The sequence below is a fragment of the Rhyacophila brunnea genome, unplaced genomic scaffold (genome assembly GCF_057557595.1).
Source record: "Rhyacophila brunnea isolate RB1 unplaced genomic scaffold, BYU_Rbru_1.0 scaffold_10, whole genome shotgun sequence".
Taxonomy (NCBI): Eukaryota; Metazoa; Arthropoda; class Insecta; order Trichoptera; family Rhyacophilidae; genus Rhyacophila; species Rhyacophila brunnea.
The window spans coordinates 19,313,411-19,340,807 of NW_028232752.1; the positions used below are offsets into that span (position 1 = coordinate 19,313,411).

General features: G+C 34.1%; 2 protein-coding genes across 8 annotated transcripts in view; both read left to right on the forward strand.

The window, feature by feature from the left end:
• LOC147078961 (uncharacterized) overlaps positions 1-27,397 on the forward strand; it is a 799,973-nt gene that overhangs the window by 608,645 nt on the left and 163,931 nt on the right. The gene's annotated exons all lie outside the window — the stretch shown is intronic.
• LOC147078981 (uncharacterized) overlaps positions 1-27,397 on the forward strand; it is a 228,723-nt gene that overhangs the window by 116,539 nt on the left and 84,787 nt on the right. For 2 of the 7 annotated variants that reach the window (XM_085952078.1, XM_085952087.1), the window contains exon 2: positions 21,886-22,247. The exons of the other annotated variants lie outside the window; for them this stretch is intronic. In XM_085952078.1, coding sequence (XP_085808204.1) covers positions 22,096-22,247 — 152 coding nt within the window. In that variant the 5' untranslated portion in view covers positions 21,886-22,095. The remainder of the gene's footprint in view (positions 1-21,885; positions 22,248-27,397) is intronic. 7 annotated transcript variants of the gene reach the window in all.

A 27,397-nucleotide genomic window follows, 5' to 3' on the forward strand; every position in this document is an offset into this window, starting at 1 on the left:
TTATTTTTGTTTTTATGAAGTATTTGAGCGCCCCCCACAAATAAATAAATAAATAAAATATATATATTCTATGTAGTAAAAATTTCAATCTATCTCTTTCCTAGAATCACATCGTGTAATTAAAAATAATTATTATTGAAGATCACAGTGATGACTGTCCAGAGAACTTAGAACTAATGGGAATTGAAATATCTAACGGGTGTGGAGAAACAGGCAACCGATCTCGAGTGTGGAGAATATGGAATAAACTTAACTTAACACGTGTTAAGAATACGCTTGAGCTACGATGGCTAAGGAAATAATTAATAATATAGAAATGAGTGTATTATTGAAATCATATTAATATCATCATCAGCCTGAATCTATCCACTGTTGTATGAAGGCTCTCCAAGCTGATTCCACTTCTCTTGGTCCTGTGCGTTGTGTTGCCACGTACTTCTGCAGAACTTTATAATTTCATCGACCCACCGGCCTCTACGTCTACCTTGCGGATGTTTTGTACGTCTTAGATACCACTGGATGACTAAATTTGTCGAACGATTGTCCTTTCTTGATATTAATATATTACGTACACGCTTTTTGCATTTCTATGACTCAATTCCTATGGGTATATGTGCCATCAGCCAGTCGATTGAGATTGACGTATTGGATATGCGTGGTGTATATTATTATGTATTTCATGAATAGTTTCAAATTTGCTGTTTCCAGTGACCGTCTGCCATGACATTGGCGGATAAGCCGTGAGCAATGATCAAGTCAAGAGAAACACGCTCCGACAGAGAGAGGATCCGACAAACCGGCGCGAAAGGTCGCGTGTCTGCGTTTCGCCGTTAGCCGTCAGTTTTACGCTAGACTATAACAAAACTTGCTAAACACAGTAATAAAAATACGATCGCATTGATATTAAATTTGATGATATTGAATCGCCGGTTTCGAAACTTTTTTAGACGCACACCCATTTAATACACCCGCTGTATACCGACGATTAAAACTGCTATTATAATTAATAACAAAAATTACATAATTTGGATTTCTCGTATTCGTTAAAAACAAATATTATGTTGAAAATGATTTCCCCCCCCCTTAACACCTTCAATACAAATCATACCCCATATGAAAGGAGCGTTATACATGGATGAATCGTACCATGCGTAGGTTCTATCGTATTGCAAGTGTTTAGACCAGTAGAGCGGAGGTTTAGTTTCAATATTTATACCTACTATGATCCCCTAAATTCACCTCATTCGAGGATTATGCCAAAACTAGTTTCTGACGGTCTTATAACAAGGAGCTGGCTGTAACGAAGATACATATTGGCCGAAGAAAGGCAAAAAGATTTAACCCTCAGTTTTTTTCAAAATAGGTTTTATTGGATTATAACATTATACACGTACATATTACGAATATAAAAAAGGATTTAAGCTGAAAATGCCGAGTTACAATGTAAATTTAGCCTGTATTTAAAAAAAAGATGAAAGTGAAGTCGGAAAAAAGACTTAACCATAATTTTTTTTTTAATTAACTTAATAATTATTATCAGATAGCGAAAATAAAACAATTAATTATTAATCATCATGCACCTTAAGTGTATGTGTATTTTATATCTTAACTTTGACCGAAAACCATATTATCAAAAATGTTTTTGTATTTTCTGTAAAAATTGATTTATGTGGGTGAAGTCTTTATGTCTTACCAGTCGATATTATACGTTTACTTTAAATAATATAAATGTTCAAAATTATCTATAATATGTTTAACAAACATTTTTTATACGGTATGGCTCAGGTAACGCCTTGCGCCGGGAATAGCAAATCAATATAATTTATAGACAAACTATAGTAAAGTCAAAGATGTTGAAAAAACCTTCTTCTATGGAGCATGAATGTATGAAATTGAAGCAAAAAAAGGAATACTGGTTCACTAATTAAGTTAGCTACAATTGACTTCGCTTTGTAGGTTCATTTGGAGATAACTTCACACTACTACTATGACATTTATTTGGACAATTTGTAGGACGCTTAAAAAGATGATCCGCCACGAATCAACATGAGTAGATAAGCAGCTAATAACAATACACTTGGACATTATTATTTAGTTGAAAAATCCTGTAAAAATAGTGTAAAACCGTTTATAACTAACTGCACGTTAATCACGATGAAAATGAAAAAAATGGTAGTTATTATGTGGGTCAGAAAATCGAAATATGCGATGTTAATATTTATGCAATTTACCGACTTAACCATGCTTCATGCATTTGCTAAATAATTATAATAACAGAAATATAATTCATTGAGAAAAATGTCTGTCATGACTCATGAGGTGTAAAATATAAACCGCTTCCCTCTCCTAACACTAGCTGTTATCTGAATATTATACTTAGTATATTGGGATCGATTATCCATCCCTACACGCATCTCACTTTGGAAAGTGCTGTATAATACTCTTAGGTATAGCATGCTGATGATTCAATATGTCTATTATTTAATATTGTAACATTGACACATTTTCGCTGTCAAAACTATTACATTATTTAAATGAAATAACGCAAAATTTAATGTATTATACCTACTAGAAATGAATGTAGGTATCTATATATATATTTAAATGTGGAAATAGTAAGAAGTGATGAATGTAAATGTTGAATTAAGTAAATTATTATTTTCCAAGGATATTATGTTCCACGCGACGTATTGACATTAAAAATAATGAATGACATTTGAAAGGCTTTTCAAAGTCAATATAGGAATTTTACTCTAATAGTCTTTTACTTTCATGTCATTATATTAATCAAAAACATAACAAACCGTTAAATATCTACTTAATATACATTAACTCCAAAGATATTATATTGTCACATTGTATTGTTATGTGTTCGGCAACGGAAATCCTTGCCAACGGGCCTCGATCCTTCACGTGCTCCTGTGAAAAGTGTATATCACTAATAAGACTAGGTGAATGTTAATTTTCAGAGTTGTTCATTCTCCAAACAATCTAAAACTATAGTTACATGGTGTACATAAAACGGAAATAACTCGAAGTTCGATCCGCTGTAAAACAACTCCGAGAGTAGAACTGAGTTTTGTTTGAACAAGTTGAATGATATTATAATCATTCACAATGTTATGAATATGATACATTAAGTATTTACGTAATATTAGTGACGCTTAGTTCACGTACAAGAGTTTATATTATGTGTGTAGTAACACAGCTAGATAAGGTGGACAAATTGGGGTTGATTATTATCTAATATAATACTGAGTAAGAACATAGCGATGACATTCGCGTTCAAACGACTAGCTTTACGTGCAGAGTCCACAAAAGTCTGCATGACGAGAGCATACAATTTGCATGCTCAACGTATACAAAATCGTGAAATGTTTGACTTCATTATCTCAGAAAGTAGATCAATGCCATATTTTGTTTAAATTTCTATCTGGAAACTGTTGTTCAATAGAATTTATAGAGTCACTCATAGTGTGTCCCGCAGTATCGGTTTACATTTATTTTGGTTGTACCGCTCGCAAAATTGACACGCGCGCCGTCATTACGCAGCTTTCTGTAGTCTTTGCGCCTTAGTAGCGGAGCACACTGCAAGAAGCCGTGTGATGCGCGTATGGCGCAGAGGGCCTAAAATGGCACTTGGTTTGCGCTTTACGCTGTGCTTTTTACCCATAGAGGTATTAAATTTTTACCCCTCGCGCATCGCATGGCCACTCTCAATGGGTTTTGACCCTTTATACCTATTGTAATGTAGTAGCCATGTAGGTAGTTAATATACCTTATAAGTAAGTATCTACCGACACTATTTTTCAAGTATAATCTCGTCGTTCCCTTGAAACATTTTACACGTAATAATTCATTAAATCTATTTATAATTATTAACATTGTATTTCATGTTTTTTTGTAACGGGAAATGTCACTTTTATTACTAAGTGCAAACACTTCTTTCTTCATTATCTTAATTATTCGCGACATGCCGTTAAAGTAACAGCCTGTGACAACATTATAGCACGTCTTGTTTTTGTAATTGTATTAGCCATAAAACATTTTCTACTATAACAGTACCAGCCAATATTATTTAATAGCGCAAGTATTGCCACCTCTTTCTATTCTAATTAGAGCACCAAGCTGTAAACAGTGTAAACTATATAGTATTTCTGAAAAAAAGTTATTCCTACACAATTTTTTTTTTAATCTGAATAAAATCTTCCAAAACTAGTATTTTCGGCATATTATTACATAATTAAAGTATTGTACTATAATTGTGTGGATCAGAACTAGACTTCTCCAACCCACAAAAACAAAAAAAAACTGAGAACATGTCATCGCTATTAAATATTAATTTTTTGTCTGGTCCAAATATGACTAACACTAAAAATTGTCGTCTTATGAGTCTACCATATTATGCAGTGATTTCTTGCAATAACATAAAATAATTCATTATGGGTGCCATATTTGTATATTCCACATAAAAATGGCAGACAAATCTAACATTCGTGAAATACTAGAGAAAACAGAATTGTGTCGCTACATTTCCAAATCATCCAAGTCCACCTTTAGGTATTTTTGACTTTTAAGGACTACTGGTTTCTAACATTTCTGCATTATCAAAATGTGGGATTTATTAATTTTAAATATTCTATACTCGAAATAATATAATCTTTCACCCTTGTGACTGTATATTTTAGAAAACAAAAAGCTTCTCCTATTCATCTATTATGGACAGATAATAATTTTTCAACAGATAACAGTGAATACAAACCTTCAAGTGATTCATCTGATAAATTATGATGTATTTTGCTGAAACAATATTGATTTTTTCCAATGAATCTATAACTCTAACACTAATTATCTAACTGAATAATTGTGGGTTGGACAAGTCTGGTTCTGGTCTACACAATTTTAGTACGATTGGCAATGACATAGTACCTTCTCTGAAATAGCCAAAACGAAATAAGTAAGCCGTACCTGCCTAGATATATTTTTTTCTTTTAAGCCTAAAATAACGTTATTGTAAAACTACCACGCCTACATGACAACCACTATATTAGAGATGTGTCCACAAATATCAGAAAGTCGCGGGGCGGGTCTGGTGTAAATTGCATTGCATTGCAAATTTTGGGCATGAGGATAGCTTGCGGGAAAACGCCCGCGTATTTTAGTTTATCCTCATTCGAAATAAAGAGAATAACATCTATTCTCTATAGCAGTGATTCTAAACTTATTTTATAAAATCTTAAGAAACCCTTTTTTACCCTACCTCATTGTAAAATTTTAATAATACTATTAGGTTTAACAGGGGTAAAAAATAGGAACATACTCTGCGCCTGGTTTCCTAGTTACAAACAATATATTTTTTTAATATAACATTGTTCAATAATAAGCAAATATCTTACAAAATTTAACTTTATGGGATATATTGTTTTATAAATTAGTCATATTAATTTTGATTATAATGATGAAATCACTCAATTATAAAAAAAATTACAAGTCGTATTTTTCCAGTAAACTTTTGAAAATTCACTCGAAATCCTGGTTTTAATGCACTGCTGTAGAGCGAAGACTTGTAGAGGCTCATGTGCTACGTTTAAAAACGAAAATGTTCATTTACATTTTGACTACTGCTCGGCTGATACAATCGGATATCGGAGGAAGATAATATTTTTGTTATCATCATGTACATCTGTACTACCACTTGTTAACTAATACTACTAACAGCCAAAGCTTTCATATCAACTACCAAGAGATGAAGGAGATAGGGGGCCCAGCCCCGGAGCTCCATCCAAATATAAAAAGCTATACACCAATAATAATATAAATTTTGACTTATTTATTTTAATATCATTTGTAGGTCGCTAGTAAACTTTGCCTGATACGACTTTAAGTAGTCAGAATTTGTTATCACAAGCGCACTGAGAAAACATACATACAAGTTTATACATACGAAAAACAAACATAACTTGAATGTTTCATGATTAGAATTTTGGTCCAGATTTGAAAATATTTACTTAATTTAGGATCTGTTTTGTAGCCTATCAAAAATTGTCCAAAAATAACGTCGAGTAGTTTGCCCGATAAGAATTACACGCATATTTATAAATGTTTAATAAAAAAAAATCTCTCAAAATATTGACTTTTATTATCAGATAATGTATGTATTTAGTGTTTATTGTGCATTAAACTAAATTGAACATCTGACTAACATGTCCATACTGAACATGCACATAATTACTTATTATATACGTAATAAATTATCAAAATATAACAGTGCTGACCGTAGAGCCCCTAATGTATTTAGGTAAACTTTAACACAATCATCACATTTTCAGTTTAAATTCTATAATTAAGCTATGTACCTATGCGATTTTTTTGATTCAAGACTGCGTCACTGTTCTGGCAGAAAACACTAATTCGAAAAAATTACATATTGATTTACTACCAAAATGTTCCTTATTTCAAACTTTACCGTCTGGAAACCTTCTTAATAAATAAACAGTCTTTATTTTGAAGTCACCCTTTTTACGATTACTTAATAAACTCACATGATAGACCATTATTTCAAACATTTTAACAACTTCAAAGTCAAATTACTCAAAACTAGTATTCTCCAGTTAGTGTGTTCTGCCAGAACAGAGACGACTGAATCATCATATTTTTTTTTTATTTATTTAAGAAAACAAAACATTTTGGACATCACAAATCTAAATTCAAGACGTGCACAACATGAGATTTACATTATGACAAAATATTACCCTCACGAGAGAAAAAAGAGTAAGTACCTATATATAAAATAATACATTATTATTAATTAATTAAAATACATAATTAAAAAAAAATACTTATGTACAATTTTATACAGAAAAATAAAATTTCGGATGCAAAAAACATAGCACGTCTTCGAAAATGTCTACGTCTTTGGGGAGCGTATTGGTTAGTCTTGCACCCCTCGCTAATGGTGCCTGGTAGGCTTGACACGAGGAAATGGTTCCGATCCAGAATAAATTATGGCTGCGACCACGTAGGTAATTGACAGGCGCATGTAAATTCATCATTAATCGGGTCGATCCACAGCTGGATGAAGGGCTCCCCCCACTCTTCTCGGTCCCTAGTTCTTCGCTGCCATGCCATCCATCGAACTTTATGAGTTCGTCTATCCAGCAGGTTTAAAGGCATTCATGTGGTCGTTTGTTGCCCCTTGGGTACCACTATATGATGGCAATTATTGTCCAGCGGTTGTCCACTCGCCATAAGCGACATAAAGGAATCGTTTATATTAATCAGGTCCTGAAAGAAAACAAATGATAGAATATTCTCATAATAGTTTGACAAATGCTTATAGTGCAGTACTAGTCCTGACTCGTACACGGGTACATCGCCTGGGCGTACAGGCAGTCATTGACTCAAAATACACAGTTCTGAGATAATCAATGTTTTGTGTTTTTGGTGTTCTTAAAATAGTTGTAAAATCTTTATTTTTTGAGTTATTCATTACTTTTCTGACTTCTGCCAGTCAAGCAACATTACTTTTTCTATATAATGACATTATAATCTCAATTTCGACAAAACTGGAGTTAGTGACTTCTGCTGTACGCCCACGAAGAATACTGCACGCCACTAAAGATAAATGACGGCAGAGTAATTCCAGATTTTTTGTTATTTTTAAATTCTTCATTTAACCACCAGTGTGCATGGTTACTAATAATTAGCTAATGAAAGAAGTGTGGAACTAAAATCTTTTATTCAGACACGTTTATAGCGTCACGAACGGCGGAACTTGTTTCAGCGATTTTTTAATGTAACTACAGACGGTCTTTCACTATATTATATTTCTAGCAAATAATATTGACAGAAGAGAGTTTATTTATTATTGTACGTGTGTAGTGAAATAGCACTCACTTGTTTTTTTTTGTGACGAGTGTATTTATTCAACAGTTTTACAAATAAACTACGTATCTCTCGCGCACATGGAGCGAACCGCAATCTCTGGGGTAACATTTGCATTTTAATTAGAGCGAAGCACTCAGGTGAGAAGTGCACTACAAGTTCAAACACTCGCTGGCAAAACAGACCAACTACAATAAACAAGAACGACTGAAGTACAGTTTCAGGTCACTGAATCGCTTGGGAAACTAGTTAAGTGCTTTTAAATGTAAAACGATTCTTTTTTATCGATACTAGAATAGATTATTTTATTGTGGTAAAGCAGTGACTTTGTAGCCTTATTGGGATAAATTATTGTGTAAAAATACTAGATTGTCAAAGTTTGTACTCTTATAAAGGTGATTTTAAAATTGCTTCATTGAAAATTGATTACAAGCAATATATTTTATTCCCAGTTGTTTAGTCTTAGGCGTAAAACCCACTTAACGCAGCAAGTGGGGCTCTCGCGCAAAATTTCACAAGTGGCGCGTAATTCATCGAAAATACAACGTAATCAAATACTCCAGCGCACACTGGATTTGACGACGCATTGTGCCCGCCTGCCCCATGAGTCATCGTTTTTTGGCTTCTCAGCGATACGAATTAACGAAAATACAACGTGGTCCATTGATTGAACACGGCTAGCAAAATCACACTCCTGGCAGCGTCGTCGATAGACGGGCGAGAAGCCATTATTTAATAACAGTGAACTCTTTGTTTAGTTATTGCGTGTCCGATATTTCGCTGGTATAATAATGTCATCGTGAATATTAATTACAAGCCCCGAGAAATTTAATAATATTTTTATTGCTTTGTTATGAGAGACGCTGATAATAATAATTATTTTGTGCTCCTTGAGCCCCTTATTACATAGGTGAAGGGTAATGCGCGGGTGGGAGGGGGCCTACTCAGTAGTGAGCGCACCGAACGCTTTTTTGGTGGGCTTTATGTCTTAGGTTTAGGAAGTGTTCAATTGAATTTTAAAGACTACATAACGACATTCGTAATTTATATTATTAGTTCAATGAAAACAAAGAAGTATGTCTAATAAAGTTTGATGTGCACTATTCATGTCGGATCACTACGGCCTACCATCACCCTTCCCCACGGTGGCCATCTCTTTCCGGTAAGATAGCTCACGGTGAAATGTCGAATGGAAAAAGAAAATATTCATTTTTGTCATATCTATTTATTAATTAAATACTTATAAAACTTAAGTTTATAAAATAAATATTTAATATAATATATTATATAATCACTACATGTTGGCCATTCGGCGTAAAAACCGCAATTTATCTGCTTGATTATGATAATCTTGATCTGATGTTGATCTTTGATAAACAAAATAATTAAACTCATTATTTCGTTGTACCTAGTCACTACACGGAATATAGGTACCTAGCAGCTTCTGTTTATCGGTGTGCTGTTTATGCATGTTCTATTATATCCTGTTCTGTTTGTTGATAGAATTCCATATTTCATAATTATACAGATGTCTTCAATAAAAGGAGTATAATATTCGAAAAAGCATGGCATGAGTAACTAGTCAATGTATGTGGTTACTTGTTTACTTAACAAGTCGTCAGTAGGGGCCAATGACACGTTTCACATTTACCGTTCGTCTCCGATAACATTTTAATATAGTATGCGGGTACGGGTATAAATACTGTGACGGTCAAGGAAAATGAAAAAAAATGCATTGCAATTATTTTATTGTATTAGATTTATAATATACATATTCGTATTTGAACTTATAGCGTTTACCAGCTGTTTTTATTTCTTCAATGCAACGTTATTTATTGTAATTAGCGTTGTTAAATATTTAACTGTTTTATTAAAGGAAGAGTTCATTGTAAATACAATAATCATTGCATTAGTTTGATTAAAGCACTACATAATTTATGGTGTAGGTACACTTTGTGTAGAAAAAAATACTTACACAGTAAGAAATAATTTATTTACGACAGGTTAATTACTTTTTTAAATGCAGTCACAAGTCACAAAATAGTTTATATAATAAATATACTGGGTAATAAAAAAATATTTTCCGTTGGAACCTTCTTCTTAGTCGTGCACTCATGGCTGAGGATCGTGACCACATTTAAATTTCGCCATCCTTTGAGCGACCAATGAGGAGCCAGACTAAGAGGGATCCACTGGAGGAAGGCAGCAATTTCTTCAGTACTGACTAAGGGTGGTGATCAAGGGGATTGGAACAGCCTTAGAGCAGACACTTGAAGGCGATAATGAAAACATTATGAACGGTTTCAATATTGCGATGTGGAGGGCAACGGGAAACCACCACATTAAAATCCCACGAAAACCACATGAAATTTGGAACCAAGTAAGACATAATGCTGTGTGTTAACAATTATTATAGATAGTCGCCTTATTTATGGAATTTCGACTATATGGAGTGATATCCGTGTCAACTATTTAGAATAGCCCTAGTGAGATAATTAGTAGCTGTATTTGAATTATAATGTCAATGCTTTGATTCCTGTATGATTCGAAGATAATTTGTGATTGTAATGGTCATACAAAAATTCACTAGGTATAACGTTTTCTAGGATAGTATTGAGATTCTAATTTTGCACATTGAATAAATTATGAATTTGACTGATTGAGTAAATCTAAAATCGTATTGAAATGATTGAGATTTTTTTATAAATGCATCCGCATTTAGGCAACCGTGCAAAGTTTACTACATTCAATCTGAAATAACTAACACCTAATTTTTAATTATAAGCCTCAATACATTTTCTCTTATCTACACTCATTTGTTTTTTTTGTTGTTGTGATTTTACCGAGGCAGTGACTGCGACTCGCTGTCATATCACCTCTTCTCTTCTAGAAGGTGATCCGTCGATCAGGTCCTCACTCCTATTCTGTTAAATAACTTTACAATTTTGCCTAGCTCTTCCGTCTTACCCACCGCCAGGACACCCTTCAATCCGTCGACATTCTCAAAGATAACCGCAATTCGCAGCTGTACTCTGTGAATTTCATATTTGGGGCATTGCAGAGCTATATGTACAATGTCCTCTAAAACATGACATTCATCGCAGAGCTGCGATTCGCTTCTTCCCATGAGGACATCAAATCTTTTGCCCATGGTGTGCCCTGTTCTTAGCCTCAGTATTAACTTAAGTTCATTCCTCGTCAAAGAAGACTCTACAAACCAGGGCACCTCTCGTGGTGAACCACACTCATTTACTTAATCATACTCTGCATAGAAAATTTTTTCCTTCAACATATCCGATATTGATGGATTCTGTACCTAAATTAACTACGCAGTATGTAGGTACATATGACTAAATAAATATGAATATTAGACAATTCTATTTTTAGTACTCACCTCTAAGTACTGATAAAAGAAGATTTTTTCAAGGTTTCGTTGTTAAATTAGCATACTTAATCACGCGTCGTTTTTTTTGGCATGCTTAATGCGATTTTCTTGTACCAAACAAACAAGAAATAAGTAGGTACGGTTGTTAGAACTTTAGTAACTTTGTAATAAGAAATTTATTATCATAAATGTTTTATTATTCTGTTATAACTTATAACTAGAAAGCGTGCAGACCTTTTCCCCCTGTAGTCTAGTCGAGAATATATGCGTGGCCTAATGCGTATTTTTTAATAAAATATACAATAAATTAGTTTTTGAACTAACTACTTCATTACTAAAATTACGGCAGAAATTCTAGTTCGTTTGAAAAGCGTGTATTAATTTGCATACCTACTGAATTAGATGTTTATTTAAATTTATCTCTTATTTTTATATGAGGGTTGATTCCTTTTTACAACGTTTTTCTTAGCTCGTATTCTTATTCGTCCGGTGGTTCTTTCTCCGGTACAAATCTTGCAATCGATTTTTAACTAACTTCCCGACTAGCTAGACATTTGACACTTTTAGAATAAGTATATCAGAACACGATGCCAATGCATTCATTCTTTAATACTTTTAGCAATCTTTAAGTAGAATTGAATTCATTTTCAGTTAATTCTGTTTTGTATGAAAAGTTATTTCGACACCATTATCGGTTGCAAGGGGTCTGGGGTCCTAGCAACTAAATTATTAATATATACGTGCGTTACTATCGAAATCAATATGACATGTCAAGTACAAATTTTTTTGACCGTTTAAGATAGTCAAGTCAAGTTTATATGGTTCAACAGAATTTAAAAACATTATATATAAAAAGTTCTTTTTATTTTGTAATTATTTAAGCTTTAAATTTGAATCGATTGTTAGTACGGAGTAACTACAGGCCGAACTTCCCAAATTTCATAAACATCGAAATAGGTATCTGGACCGCCCCATAAAAGTCCCCGTTTGCCAAACTTCCGCTTCCTACCTCGAAGGTCCACCATGATACTCTTTACTACAAATTTTTGATATTTTTTTTGATATGACATTTGAAATATCTCATCACCATAAGTGGCCCAACAACCCATGGCGGGTCTTAGACTCCTCCAAGAAATTTACTCATCTCCACCTATCCTGGGCCAGTGTCCTGTATAGCCGGCTATCACATCTAAGCTCGCCTTGTCTGCAACGTGTCGAATACGTCATTGTTATTAACAAAGCAAACGTTGCCAAACGGAGCTCCGCAGATTAATCGAATGCGACTGTTTAGTTTGAAAAAAAAACATTTGCTGTTGCAATTGACAAGTTGCGCGCCGATGACGCTAGGATGCATAGAAACACCTACGAATTGGTCATTCATATACCTGTTCGCCGATCGCCGCATCCAAACGTCGATACGTTACGAAGGTTACGTGCGACTGTCGCTAGGTAGATCTGCGCGGTATTCATATGCAACACCGGATCGACGTTCTTGAAAGGTTTGATTTATGGCTGTGCGGCAGACGAGGCGAGTTTAGATGTGAGAGCCGGTTTAGGTGTTTATGCCGGCCGCTTTAGCATCTCCGTTAAAACCGTCCAACCACCGAAGTCTGGGTCTGGTCTGGTATCCAGGATTCCCGACGGCGGTTGAGCACCGTCCATTCTTGCTACATGGCCCACCTATTGGAGCCTAGCACGCGAATGAAACACTTGAATAACATTAATTGAAGAATCTACAAACATAAATGGACGTTTGTATTTTTTTTATTACTTATATACTTTTAAGCTGTACCTATTAATTTTCTTTTAGTTTCTCATCTTCATTTACAATAATTGCCTACGGCACAGAAATGATTCTCAATTATTTTGGTCGAATATTATAATAGATGCACCTACCTGCATCACTGGTAATGCAATAGTGTTGGTGCGTATCGGATGCACTTTAGGTAGAAGCTACTTGTCGAACCGGTTGTTGTAAGCGAACTTGTTGCGGCAAGTTCACTGCACCAGGGACATTAAAATCCATCACCTCTTCCTATAGGCGTTGAACCGTGCGGTTTACTCCATATCTGTGTTGCATCATGCTACCACAATCGATACTGCGGTAGGCATTCAACAGGTTGCCCGAAGTTACGCCATTTTGATATTCATTTGTTTGATTTTGACAGGCTTGTCGAAATGTGCCGATAGTAAGTTTATAGATTAACGTCCCTAGACAAAATGCATACCTTAATGCCACCCCCTTTCATTCTTACAACGTTTTTCTTAGGTCGTATTCTTATTTGTCCGGTGGTTGTTTGTCCGGTACAAATCTTGCAATCGATTTTTAACTAACTTTCCGACTAGCTAGACATTTGAAACTTTCAGAATATATCAGAACACGATGCCAATGCATTTATTTAATACTTTTAGCCATCTTTAAGTAGAATTGATTTCATTTTCAGTTAATTTTGTTTTGTATGAAAAGTTATTTCGGAAGAAATCCGTAAAAAGTAAAACTATTATTGGTTGCTAAGTGGGTCCTAGCAATTAATTATTAATATTAATATATACGTGCGTTACTATGGAAATCATTATGACATTTCAGTATTATTTCTATCAAGTACAAATTTTTTTGATCGTTTAAGCTAGTCAAGTCAAGTTTATATTATGATTCAACATAAATTTTAAAAACGTTGTATATAAAAAGTTCTTTTTATCTTGTAATTATTTAGTTTCAAATTGTCTGAAAAAAAGGTACCTATTTACCCATATAACTATTTTAGGCTATCTTAAACAGACAAATACAACAAATATCTTTAAATTGTCATACCTACACAACATATACTGATAATTAAACAATTTCCACGAAACCTACTCTCAAACAGTGGTAGTTTGAAGTATGTAGAGGCCTGTGGCTCTGACAGGTTTGTAGGCACCTTTGTGAAGATTTTACGATAAACCAACATTAGAATATAACATATTACAATGAGTATTATAATACAACAATAGTTATGTTAGGATTTTTTATGCTTCCATTATTTTTTAAACTAGGATGTCGGTACTTTCTAATGAAGCGACCGCATCGCCTGCTTCATGGAAAACCACCACTGCTCTCAAAAAATTATAATATTTATATTCGTTCCTTCTTTCTCCGCCCTTTATAAAAGGCCGCCCCTATGCAACGTATGACCTGCTTACCTGAATATACATATATACCTACGTATGTTGCACACTTACGATGGACGAGAGATAACGTGTCGGCTTATGATATCGTGGGAACCTCTAATCCAAACCAAAATACACACGTGCGTGAACAAATGAATATTCTGTAAAATCTGTTTGAAAGTTGTATAAAAACTATTTTCGAACATTTGTGTCAAACATTTAGAATGTCTGCTGCGGATAGAAAACACGTGAAAAATATAAACAAACCAACAAATGCTGGGGTAAAAAAATGATTGTTTCACCGGAAGTGGCGACACGTGGTCTCTTACAATGTTGTTTTGTTTAAAGCGCGCACATCTGTATGACATAAACTGTTCAAACTGCATTAAATTTGATAGCTACACTTGTGTTGGGATAAATACTAACCGAATGTTAAATATTATATAATGTGTTCACGCACAAATGTACATTGTTTTGGACTGGGCATTACGTAGTAATACTGTGTTTAAAACATACGTAAAATGTAGTAGGAATTATCAAGTTATTTAGGTAGGTATATCTAATAAATCATTGAATTTTACTCCTGACAAATTGGGGAATAAAGGAATTCTACGCAGGCATCCCAAAAATCACTAGCACACCAGACCGATACGAGCGACACGCAACGGCTGTTCTACTCGTCGATTCCTAATGTATCCAGCTTTAGTTTGCCTTCAGTTTGTTAGATAATTCTGATGTTCATTATAATCATATTATATTAAACAATAAAAATGGTGTAAGAATATAGAAGTAAAACCAAATCATATTATCTTCTTAGGTACTTTTAAATATTATATTGCTGTGAAAATGGAATTTTCCATGTAAATATTGTAAATACTACATAGAACATAATATATCTATTATAAATGAATTTGTCTGCGAAATATTTCGACGTCTGTTCCAAGTCTAGACCTGCCCACTTTTTGAAATGCAATATTACTCATAATTATTGTTAGTACTCTGAAGCAAACTGACCTACGCCAATAAATAACGGGATTCTATTATTGTACTAGCGTCTTTCGACTGGATAATTACATTTTTTTTTGCAAAAATATGCACGTTTATAATGCGAGTTACACGGCTTTACGAAGATATCAGATTACTAATTAATTATGAATTACATCTGCTACATAATAAACCTGTTAAATTCTTTTTCTTCTTTTCTGGTGCTTTATTCCTAGCTGGACTCTATTATGCTTGGTCTTCCAGTTGATGACTGCTACCATTTATCTAGGACGTGGTCTTCCCCCATTCCATTTTCTGATCCACCAGTATTCGTTGCCAATTTCTCATTTCTCTTAGCAGATTAAGTATTTTTTAGCACCTTGGTAATTAATATATAGCCTGTAAAAATCGCATGTGGCATGATACAATATGGCGTGTGGTATTAAATCTAACGTTTTTTTCAGAACGGCTCTAGCTTTAAGCCCGGTCGCGTTTAATAATATAAGCTCGAATTTGTCAATGTAATTTTGTTGTCATTCACAAAACACATGCAACTTAATGTCCTGCCGCAAATGCGTCGGTGTGATGTAGAAAAAAGAATCTGCTTGTCGCGTAATGCCTCACTCGACACGGGGCACAGGTAAAATATAAATAATTACAAGAAAAAAAGAACTTTTTATATACAACGTTTTTAAATTTTCTGTTGAATTGAGCATATTGAGCTCAAACTTGTACTTGATATGAAGTAAGTAAATAAAAATCAAACAAACAAACTAATATATAATACTGATATGTCATTTTGATTTCCATAGTAACGCACGTATATATCTATTAATAATTTAGTTGTTAGGACCACCCACTTAGCAACCAATGATAGTGGATTGGATTACGGATTTCTTCCGAAATAACTTTTCATACAAAACAGAATTAACTGTAAATGAATTCAATTCTACTTAAAGATGGCTAAAAGTATTAAAAGAATGCATTGGTATCCTGTTCTGATATATTCTCAAAGTTTCAAATGTCTAGCTAGTCGGGAAGTTAGTTAAAAATCGATTGCAAGATTTGTACCGGACAAATAAGAATACGAGCTAATAAAAACGTTGTAAAATATTGCATCGCCGCATTTACAGAAACTACTTTTTCGTTCATTTCGGCTAGCCACGTGACGTCAGTATCCCGGCATGATCTTGTCTGTACGCAACATTGCAGGCGGTTTTGATTTATGACCAATCAAAACGATTTTCTATGTGCGACCTGGCTAAAGTTGTCACAAAACATGTTTTTTACCACATACAAATTTCCTAGGTTTACCTATGAGTTTTTACGCAAGGCCAATTTAAAGTACGAGGGTTTTTGTCGGTGATCTTTTAAAAAAACTAAACGATTTTTAATTTGGTTGATTTTTCTTCTGAAAACCTTTAAAAAAGTGTATATTTTCCGAATAGGTTATTATTATCATCACATTGAAATCGAATGACATGTTATTGATTTTTTAAAACTAGTTGCCACTGTATTAAATATTGTGCCCCAGTTTTTATCCCTGGTGATAACGAGTGATTGATTTTGGAGTACTTCTATTTTAATTCATTTAATACACTTTCCTACTCCAATACGAAGATCTTGATACCTGATAAAACCTGATAGAAAATTTTATTATTAATGTTTTTATCATTATTGATATTTTTAATCTACAATAAAGCATCACATATATTTTTTTTAATGAACAATAATGTACATATTGTTAAAGAATTAATGTTGTATAGACATGAGGACGTGTAGACGTGAGGCTCTTCTAAGCTATGACACATTTTGTAAATATTTGAATTTGATTATATCAATGATTATTAATCACATTTAATAACATCGAATTAGCATATTCATAAGTACGTCAATTTTAGAGTTTACTGTTATGATTTATCTAATTCAATTTCGACCACTGCAACTTTTATGGTACCATCTTTGGAAAGTCGACGTTCTATATCTGATCAATATTTTCTTTTTAAAATTATCAATGATTTTGTTGACTCGCCAAACCTACTCGAAAGGGTGGGTTTCCATTGTCCATCAAAATTTACGCGAAACCAAACTTTGTACCATATCAGTCGTAGCGGTTCTAATTATGCACAAAACTCTTTTATTCGGCGCTCTTGTTTAAATTATAATATGTATTTCTCCGCCGTTGATCCTTTTAATAATTCACCTATTTCATTTAAACGCGCTATCTCCAAAATTTTGTATACCTAGATATATATTTAATTATTCATTATTCTTCCTCATTTTTCTCAGGTAATTTTCTTATGTAATTTCTTTATATTTATGTTATTCTTAATCTCTATCTTGTTAGGCTTAACCATATTATAATGTATACATGGAAACTTTGCTGGTTGCAATAACTATTCATTATTATATTTTAAATTTTTGTAATCAATATGTAACTGTTTGTTTCCTTAATAAATAATAATAAAAAATATAATGTTAATATTGTAAAGACAATTTTATTAAAAAAAATACAAAAAGAGGCTCAGTTAATTTGCGCTTTATGTGACGCAATTATCATTAATTAGTCAGTACATTTTTTCGGGCTTTTTTGCATACTAATAATTTGCTAATTATTAATCATCAGACATATTATGAAAATTTGAGTACCTACGATGTTATTGCAGTGTTTTCCGTTGGATTTCACAACACAACGTCGCAGCCGTACGGTTGTCACAACCCGTATGACTAAGTTCAAACTGCTTTATTAAATCAACGCCATGGTGGTGAACTGTCCTACTCCCCTTTTTTATCGAAGTAGTAAAATAACGCAATACTTTCAACTAGGATGAAAACAAAATATGTATACATTTCAAGACTATTTAAAAAAAAATCTTTTTTTTCTGCATTTCAAGCTTTGAAGTCAGATCACAGATGACATCTATAATGTTTTAGACAATAATTTGTAGTTTTGAAATCATGTTTGCCTTTATAATCATATACACTTATCTAACATTATTTACATGTAAATCGTAGGTATTACATTTCGCCGTGGCATAGTTCACAGTGAGTTGTCATACCGGAATGAGATGGTCGTGTAGTATTAAGATAAAAAATAACGCGTTGTTAGTGGAGCATTGCAGACTCAATAAGTACATAAATTTGATGTGGTCTTGATACTTACTAGTATCTAAAAGAGTTTTATATAAATGTATACGATATGATTGTATTTCTAATATTTTAATTCCCTACTCATTTTCTTCTGTCTTTCCCTTGTACTCCGGTGGTTTTTATTAGCTACGTATTTTTAAGTGTTTTTTTTTTATAAATTAATTTGATCTCATTACTATACGGCAATCTACGATAAACTATGATACGGACAACAGCATACCGTCGGCCTACTATGCAAACCTTCTATGTCTGTTTTATCTAAGTAAATGTTCAGGAGAGAGTTAAAACGTATAGTTTCTTTTCTAAATATTTTTTTTTCTACGATAATATTTAAAATCAATGACATTATATTAATGGACGACGCACTCAATACAGTAGCTAGCAAGTAAATTCGCGTATTCGCATGTATAGGTAGACGTCACGCAATTTCCATTATGCGATATCACGCATCGGGAATTTATAGCAATATGACCTTTATTGCAATGGCGTTAGAGCAGTGTTTCTGATGTCAATTTCTGTTTATGTTTTTGATGATCATTTGAGCGAACCCGTTCGAACCGAACCATTCGGCATACCCAACAAAAAGCATCAGGAATTTATAGCAATATCACTTTTATTGTAATGGCGTTAGAACAGATTAAGCCATTCGGCAGACCCGACAATAAAGTGAGTGTCATTTTCTTTTCCAGATGATTCGTCCATATTAATGTCATTGATTTAAAATTCACTCTTTTTTGATATAAATCATACATTTTAATTTTTTTTACTTATAAAATAAATGTAATAAATATTATGTTTTTACTCTCTCCTGAACATTTAGGTACTTACATAAAACAGACATAGAAGGTTTGCATAGTAGGCCGACGATACGTACAAATTTCCGGACACAAAACCATTATAACTCCAATATTAATTTAGATCCCTGTATGTTACCTATATTATTTAATAAAAGCATTTTCTCATTGTCATTACAATGTACTTACTTATAGTATGTTCGTTTGACATTGCGAATAAATCGATATATATAATATAGGAACACAATATATAGCAGACAATAGTAGGTATGATGTTGATTAAATGGTTTCTGATCGAATGCCATGCCCGGTTGATCCTTCGATAATTTTCAATTGCAAATCAATTTCGTATACCTACGTAATATAGAGCAGCGGTCCCCAACCGGTGGTCCGTAAGAGAATTTTGGTGGTCCGCAGAGTAATTTGAAAATATTTGCAATTTTTTTTATAATATACAGAAATATACTGAATATAATTTTTTTTTTTTTGCAATTTTAGCCTTATTACGTCGTCAGTCCATATTCAATGCATTAAAGAAGAAATGAATTGAATAAAGTTTGCTGTTCGGGATTAAATAAGATGCAAATATCTACACACTGATGTTATTATTTGTAATTCTTGGAAACGGCCGATGTCGACACACCACTAAAGTAGAAACGCTCGATTTTTTCATGTTTTCTACGTATAATTCATATTAATTTAATAATTGTATGGATTATTTTTTTTTGCATTTTCCGTAATGAATATCTGTGTTAATAAGTTTGTTTATTATAATTCTTTTATCATTATATTGACATATAGAATTTTTAACAAGTGTGGAAAATATATGGTAGTGGTCCGTGGGATTGAAGATTTTGAGTTTAGTGGTCTGCGAGGTCCAAAAAGTTGGAGACCGCTGATATAGAGTATATACTTAAGAAGTAACATAATTTAATATCTCTGTTATTCCTACAATGCTCAATTTTGATTTTCGAAGGGTTTACGAGGAATCAAAATTTAATAATGCCGAACAGTTGGCAGAAAACTCGACTTGATTTCGATTCGAGGGGTATGTACTTAATTGATAATATTAGTTAATCGACAAAGCATATTTATATAATAATAAGTATAGGTACACGGTTATGAGATTGATTTTTAACTTATTGCAAGGGGTTCAAGATTACACCACGCTCTGTTGCCCCGAAAATAAATACGTCTGGGGAAGTTGCGTCATTAAATCGGACGCTTACGTGTAACTGTGTTCGAAGGATTCAACATCGCTTATGTTACTGCTTTCGCTGGCGAGCAGCACGTCTTGTAAAGACGGTACTTCAGTGAAACGACAAATAATTTTCAACTATAGGTGCGACGAACTTTTGGACTAGCTGGCAATCGGAGAGAGAACGTCGAGCTGTGAACACGTCAATTTGTTTCGTGATGGCGACAGGGGTATTAATTCTTAAATAGTGTAAAGATGACTAAACAACGTTAACCCATTTACTTGAAAAAGAAAACATGTCAATGAATATATTATTATTGTTACTAATAGAACAATAAACAAAAAATTAAAGGACGCATGTTGGATTTATATTACAAATTATATTTCGTTTGGCACGCGTCATTTGCACAATCCGCGCATCGCCTAGTCACGATCTTTTTAGACCATGCCTCAACTGAGACAAACACTCGAATTTCAAACAAAAATAGAACCGGCTCTCCTTTGGTCAATCAATCACGATAACAATAATACATCAATTCATACGTATTACTCAAGGCCCACTATAGTCAGGCCGTGAAAAGAAACTATAAACTTTGATCTTAGTGCTGGTTATTGTTCATACTTAGAATGCAATATGGAAAAATTGGTACAGATGCTTTGGCCACGCCGACTTGATATTAACCAAGGTCAACTTTGAGACATTTGAAGAGTTTTCTGCGTCATATGGAGGATGGCATAATTCCGATTTCTCGTGAGATTCATCACTTTCAACTCCTGACCCCTCTTTCGGCACAGTTTCTGTACACGAGTACAGAGGACACTTAATGTCACTAAAGATAAATGACGGCGGAGCAAGTCAAAATTTATTTACTAAACTCCATCTTTCAATACCAAGGTGCATGGTTTGCTACACCAATCCCATACAGCTTCGTTTCGGGACAAGGAAGTGTGACGCGAAAATCTTTTCATTCTGACACGTTTATAGCATCATAGAAGGCGGCCGTGCACAAATCGCTCCTGCGTATACATGACGGGTGGACATAGGATGACTCAAATCATGTTTTAATTAAAAATAAAATGTAATAATTTTAACAAAATATGCAATCAAAAATCTTTATTTATTTCGAACAGGTTACCGCATTGAATTCGAAGATAACTAATAACTAGCACTACCACTGTAATTCGAAATTCAGTGACACGGCCTGTATATAGTCGGCCTTGGTATTACCGACATATTATTACGACGGTGACATTGGGTACCTACTGATAGCACTAATTTCGTGACGTGAGTGAAAAATATATTTAATAAAAATAATTAACATATTTTACCTATCTCTTTCCAGTGTTTAGTGTTGATATAAAAAAATCCTTCTTGGGAATAAAACGAAAAAAACTGTATACATAGTAACATTTCTTAGTGAAATTATTAAACGGTTCATGATGATTAGTTATTCAAGACGAATGAAGATCAGTTACGGAGTATTTCGACACTAGATTTAGTGTCTCCTTTTGAATACTGAAGTGTTGTGTTGTGAGAGATAAAGACTTCCCCGATGGTTTGGACAATGAAGTTTGCCACAAGTGGTGGAAAAACTGGGATAGAGGGGTTCGAGACACCGGAAATGACTCCTGCGGCGCTGGCAACACTTGAGGTTCCGCCACAGACTCCTCTTCCAGTAGCACCTGTGCCTGAAGATCCATCACGGTATGAAATTTCGTTATGTTGTTGGTAATATAAATTATTGGTGGTGGTTATGCATAAGTAAATACTCGTATTTAAAATGAAAAAGTACGAAAACAATATAAAACATGTTAAATACTTGTACGTGCACGGCCTTGTTTAAGTTGTGGCGCCTTACTGTCTTCAGGAATATATTATAATATGCGTTCAAGTTGAAAAATGTATAATATGAATATTTAATATATAATATTCATATCAATCAGACAACTGAGTGACGGGTCCATAATCTCTATTATAAGAAATAACTTTTCCTATTTTCTTTTATGACTTAGATAAGATCTAATAATTGTACGTTTCACAGATAGTTTTCTCTCTATAAAGTAGTTATTCGTAAGCCGGTAAAACCGCTTATCTTTCTAATTCGTTGCTAGAGCTTCGACGGAGAGAAACCAGATCAATTAAGTGGCCAGCAGAGTTGTCTTGATAAATAAAATGGTTTTCATTTCCTCTGTGAAAGCCGGAACATGCTAAAAGAGATTGTGAAAATGTTTTATTTATGCTACTCGATATATTGTAAGTATTTAGTAGAAAAATACTCAGTTTTTTTTTGTTATATTGTTAGTATTAACTCATCTCACATAATATTATATTCCCGCTATCCATTTGATAGAAAATATTTGATTACAATAGAATAATTATACCAACAAATATGTCTCGTGAAGATATTTATTTACATTTCCATTATCAGAATTGATGGACGCTACTTAGGCATATTGCATATTTTAGACTCAGTAACCATCAAAAATATATTTTATTTAGTCAATATATCATAACGCATTCTTACAATAACAAGTTGATGAAGATTTACCTTCAAAATGAAATGTGCGATTGTAAATTCTACCACAGGGCATCCCTAGAAAATGAGAAATGGAGTAAGTCGATTCTACCTCCCCCACGCTTGGTGCCCTGGTTTGTGTAGTCTCCTTTCAATGACATTATTAATGGACAACGCACTCAATACAGTAGCTGGCAAGTAAATTCGTGCATATCGATATTCGCACGTGTATAAGTAGACGTCACGCAATTTCCATTATGCGATATCACGCATCGGGAATTTATAGCAATATCACCTTTATTGTAATGGCGTTAGAACAGTGTTTCTAGTGTCAATGTTCATTTAAGCATAACCGAACCATTTGGCAGACCCGGCAACAAGTATTGGGAATTTATAGCAATATCACCTGTATTGTAATGGCGTTAGAACAGATTACGCCATTCGGCAGACCCGACAAAAAAGTGAGTGTCATTATTTTTTCCAGATGCTTCGTCCATATTAATGTCATTGTCTCCTTTGAAGAGAACTGAGCTTAAGCTGACTGACTGAGGCTAAGAACAGGACACACGATGGGTAAAAGATTTGATGCCCTCATGGGAAGAAGCGATTCGCAGCTCTGCGATGAATGTGATATTTTGGAGGACATTGTACATATAGTAGTACAATGCTCTAAATATTAACGACACAGAGTACAGCTCCGAATTGCGGATATCTTTGAGAATGTCGACGAATTGAAAGGTGTCCTGGCGGTGGGTAAGACGGAAGAGCTTGGCATAATTGTAAAGTTCTTTAACAGAATTGGAGTGAGGGCCTGATCGGCGGATCCTCTTCCAGACGAGAAGAGGCGATATGACAGCGAGTCGCAGTCAAAGCCTCGGTAAAATCATAAAAAAATCTACATTATGTACTGTTTTCAAAAACAGAATTTTGATGTCTTCTTCTCAAAATGATGTTTGACAAAAAAATGATATGGATAAATATTTTTAATAGTGTCTTTGATGTTTAAAGTATGATAAGTCAATCAAAAATGTTACAATTATACACTGTTGCCATGAATAAATGATAATGATAACTAGCTGCCAGGTACTACTCCTTATGGGAGACAATGTGGTGTGGAATTTGCTATTTGATAGTAAAAAGTAAAAGTGGTGTATTTTAATTTTAGTTTTAATATAACACAAGTGAAATATTATTACTATTATCTGTCACTGTTAATAATTAATTTGTAAGTAAGTACGTACAGTAAAAACAAAACAATAATTCGGTTAGTCGATTGTATGCGTGCGGATGTCCGAGCCCTACTAATGGTAGGTACTAATTTCCTGGTAGCCGATGTGCCCGTAGCGCTGACAACGGTACACGTATTCGTACGCATACAATCCACGTGCCGAATCATTGTTTTGTGTTTACTGTATGTTACTAACGTTTACCTTGCCCACTCTAAACACAGGCTTGTTAGATTGGCAATTTATTCCTAGATCTATGCTGATAGAATAATCGAATGAAAATTTATTCGAAATTTAATGTAGTTCATTCAACTTATTAGAGCGGTTTACATCTATTGTTTCGAAAATAGTAAACGTTAATCATCAAAAAATGACACTCTGACACAATGTACACTGATTTAATTTGGTTTTTAGTATTTAACGCGGACAAAGTCGTAGGCGATTGCTAGTAAGTTGGTATATAATGATTAAGGTTGGTATGTCTGTATCCATCTTTACCGATTTCCAAAATATCGTAGTCGTTTTTTGCAAAATATTCAATGGATTTAGACAGGGACATATTTTATTTGTACGTAGTGTACTTTTTTCAATAAATTAAATATCAGAGTGTATCTATCAAAATATCTATAATATTAAAAACGTATATATATTGAAATAATATAGTTGATAGTGACACATTCGTGTTTTAGTAAAACATAATCATGACCACACAAATGTGTTAAATTACCACAATCGCATCATGGCCATTGACCGCCGTCTCACGCACATTAGCGAGACTGTATCAAATGACGTTACGCTACAGTGAGTGTGACCCCGACTTAAGCATGCAGTATGCAACAGTAGGTATGCATGTGAACATACCAAAGTAATGGATTTAGCATAGACAGTTATATCATTCTGCACAATTAAAAATTGATTTATCCACCGGAACAAGCTGTCAAATCACTGATTTTTCTTTATGCTGTTATTTGTATACATATTTTAAAAATATTGATAAAACACACAACTGTCTGCAAGTTGGTTTATTTCAGGGGTTCTTAATTTTATTGCGACATTTGAGATTTAGTATTATAAAAAAATCAAGATTTCTATTGAGAGTGTTATGTGTTACATTTTTTTAAATAGTCATCCATAGAAAATTTTACGCCAAATTATTTATCCAAAACTCTAAATTAGCTTTGAAAGTTATTATAGAGCTAACTGTTTTTGCTATATTTTTTTTATTTTTTCCCTGGAGTTTTGATGGCTATCTAATTGTTAAGACCTTTTGAATTGAGAAATTTATTAATCTCTTCCAAAACATCAAAAAATCTTGGGCGGCCCCCCTACCTATCGCTATGATTAAGGCTATACCTCAGCTGAGGCATGGTCTATAAAGATCGTGGCTAGGTGATGCGCGGATTGCGGGTCGCGGATGCAAATGACACATGCCGAACGAAGTATAATTTGTCATATAAATCCAACATGCGTCCATTTAATGTTCTGTTTATTGTTCTAAGCGTCCGTGCATATCCACGGTTGTGCATATATGACGGGTGGTGGTGGGCACTTTAACGTATGTTCTATTACTTATGTTCACTTATGGGCCCCGAACGAGCGGAGTTGTTTGCCCGGGTCCGAGCCCATTCGGGCCCAATAGGACACGCGGACATGGTGGCAACCGAATCCAATTTTGCGGCCTTTACTAAATTCGCCAGAGCGTACGGGGAGCGGGATACTAACTCTCGACTCCCCTTGCGACTCTTCAAATTAAAGTCACTCCGATAGTTGCCATATAAATTAACATCATGCATTCGCACTTCGGTGCAAGGTTGCATCACCAGTCCCGTGCGGCTCTGCTCGGGACAAAATGAGGGCTTAAATTCTTTGATATGGCACACGTAAGGGTTATGTTAGCCGGCCGCGTATGACATGGCTGCATATACATAACGGGTGCGGAGGTGGGAGTTTTACACACCATGTTCTATTACTTAGTAACAATAATAAAATATTCATTGACATGTTTTCTTTTTCATGTAAATCGGTAACGTTTTTAGTCATCTTTACACGATTTAAGAATTAATACCCCCGTCGCCATCACGAAACAAATTGACGTATTCACACCTCGACGTTCGCTCTCCGAATGCCAGCGAGTCCACAATTTCGTCGCGCCTATAGTTGAAAATTATTTGCCGTTTCACTGATGTATCGTCTTAACCATCTTCTATCTGTATGTAAAATAATGCCAGCTTGTGAGGGATTGTCTTTTACTACAAAAACTTTAAAAATCTGATTAAGGATTTGTTAGAATATTGTTGATTATTTTTGTTAGCGACATTCATGACATGTTCAAAGTATAATATTTTGGCACATAATGCTTCTTGATCCATAATAATACAATTATGATACAAATAGTAGTTACGTGAAGGATTCACTTCTCGTGCAAGGATACATGAATTCATTCTTGCAGCCCATCATTGCTTGAGTATCATCAGTAATTTGAGGCGTCTAATTACAAAAATCGACAAGTCCACAATTCAATATTTTCGGGAAACAACGTTATTATGTTTCAAGCTTCAATTATTTGTTTTAACGTGAGACTATTTTTTCGTTGTATTCTATGTCGAAATTAGAACCAAATGGCAATTTATTTCAGCCGATAAACTCGTAAATGTAATAAATATAGGCAAAATAAAATTGGACATAGCGCTACTTGTACCTCACTTTTTAATTTATTCCGCATAAGGCACATATTTCCGTTTCATGAGTTTACCAGATGCTACAGCATGGGAGATGCCTTTTTCAATATTGAACGTTCCCTTATTGGTTGACTTAAGCCCATATTCCATTGGCAGATTGCGTCTGGCCCGATCGTCTGCCACGACTGTCAAACTCTATTCTCTATGGTTTTCAAGGATCGTGAGCGATCGGGTCGAAAGTGGAAAATTTTCTATTATCCGTCGTGCGATCCTTTCATTATCAAGCGAAGATTGCCGAAAGCGTACGAAAATAGCCGAATATGCGCTTGAGTCATGCAAACGGTCGTTCATTTCATTCTACTGGTCGATTTCAACTGAACAACTACAAGATGGCGAAAACTTAAAAAATATAATATATGGAGTATCACCGAGGAC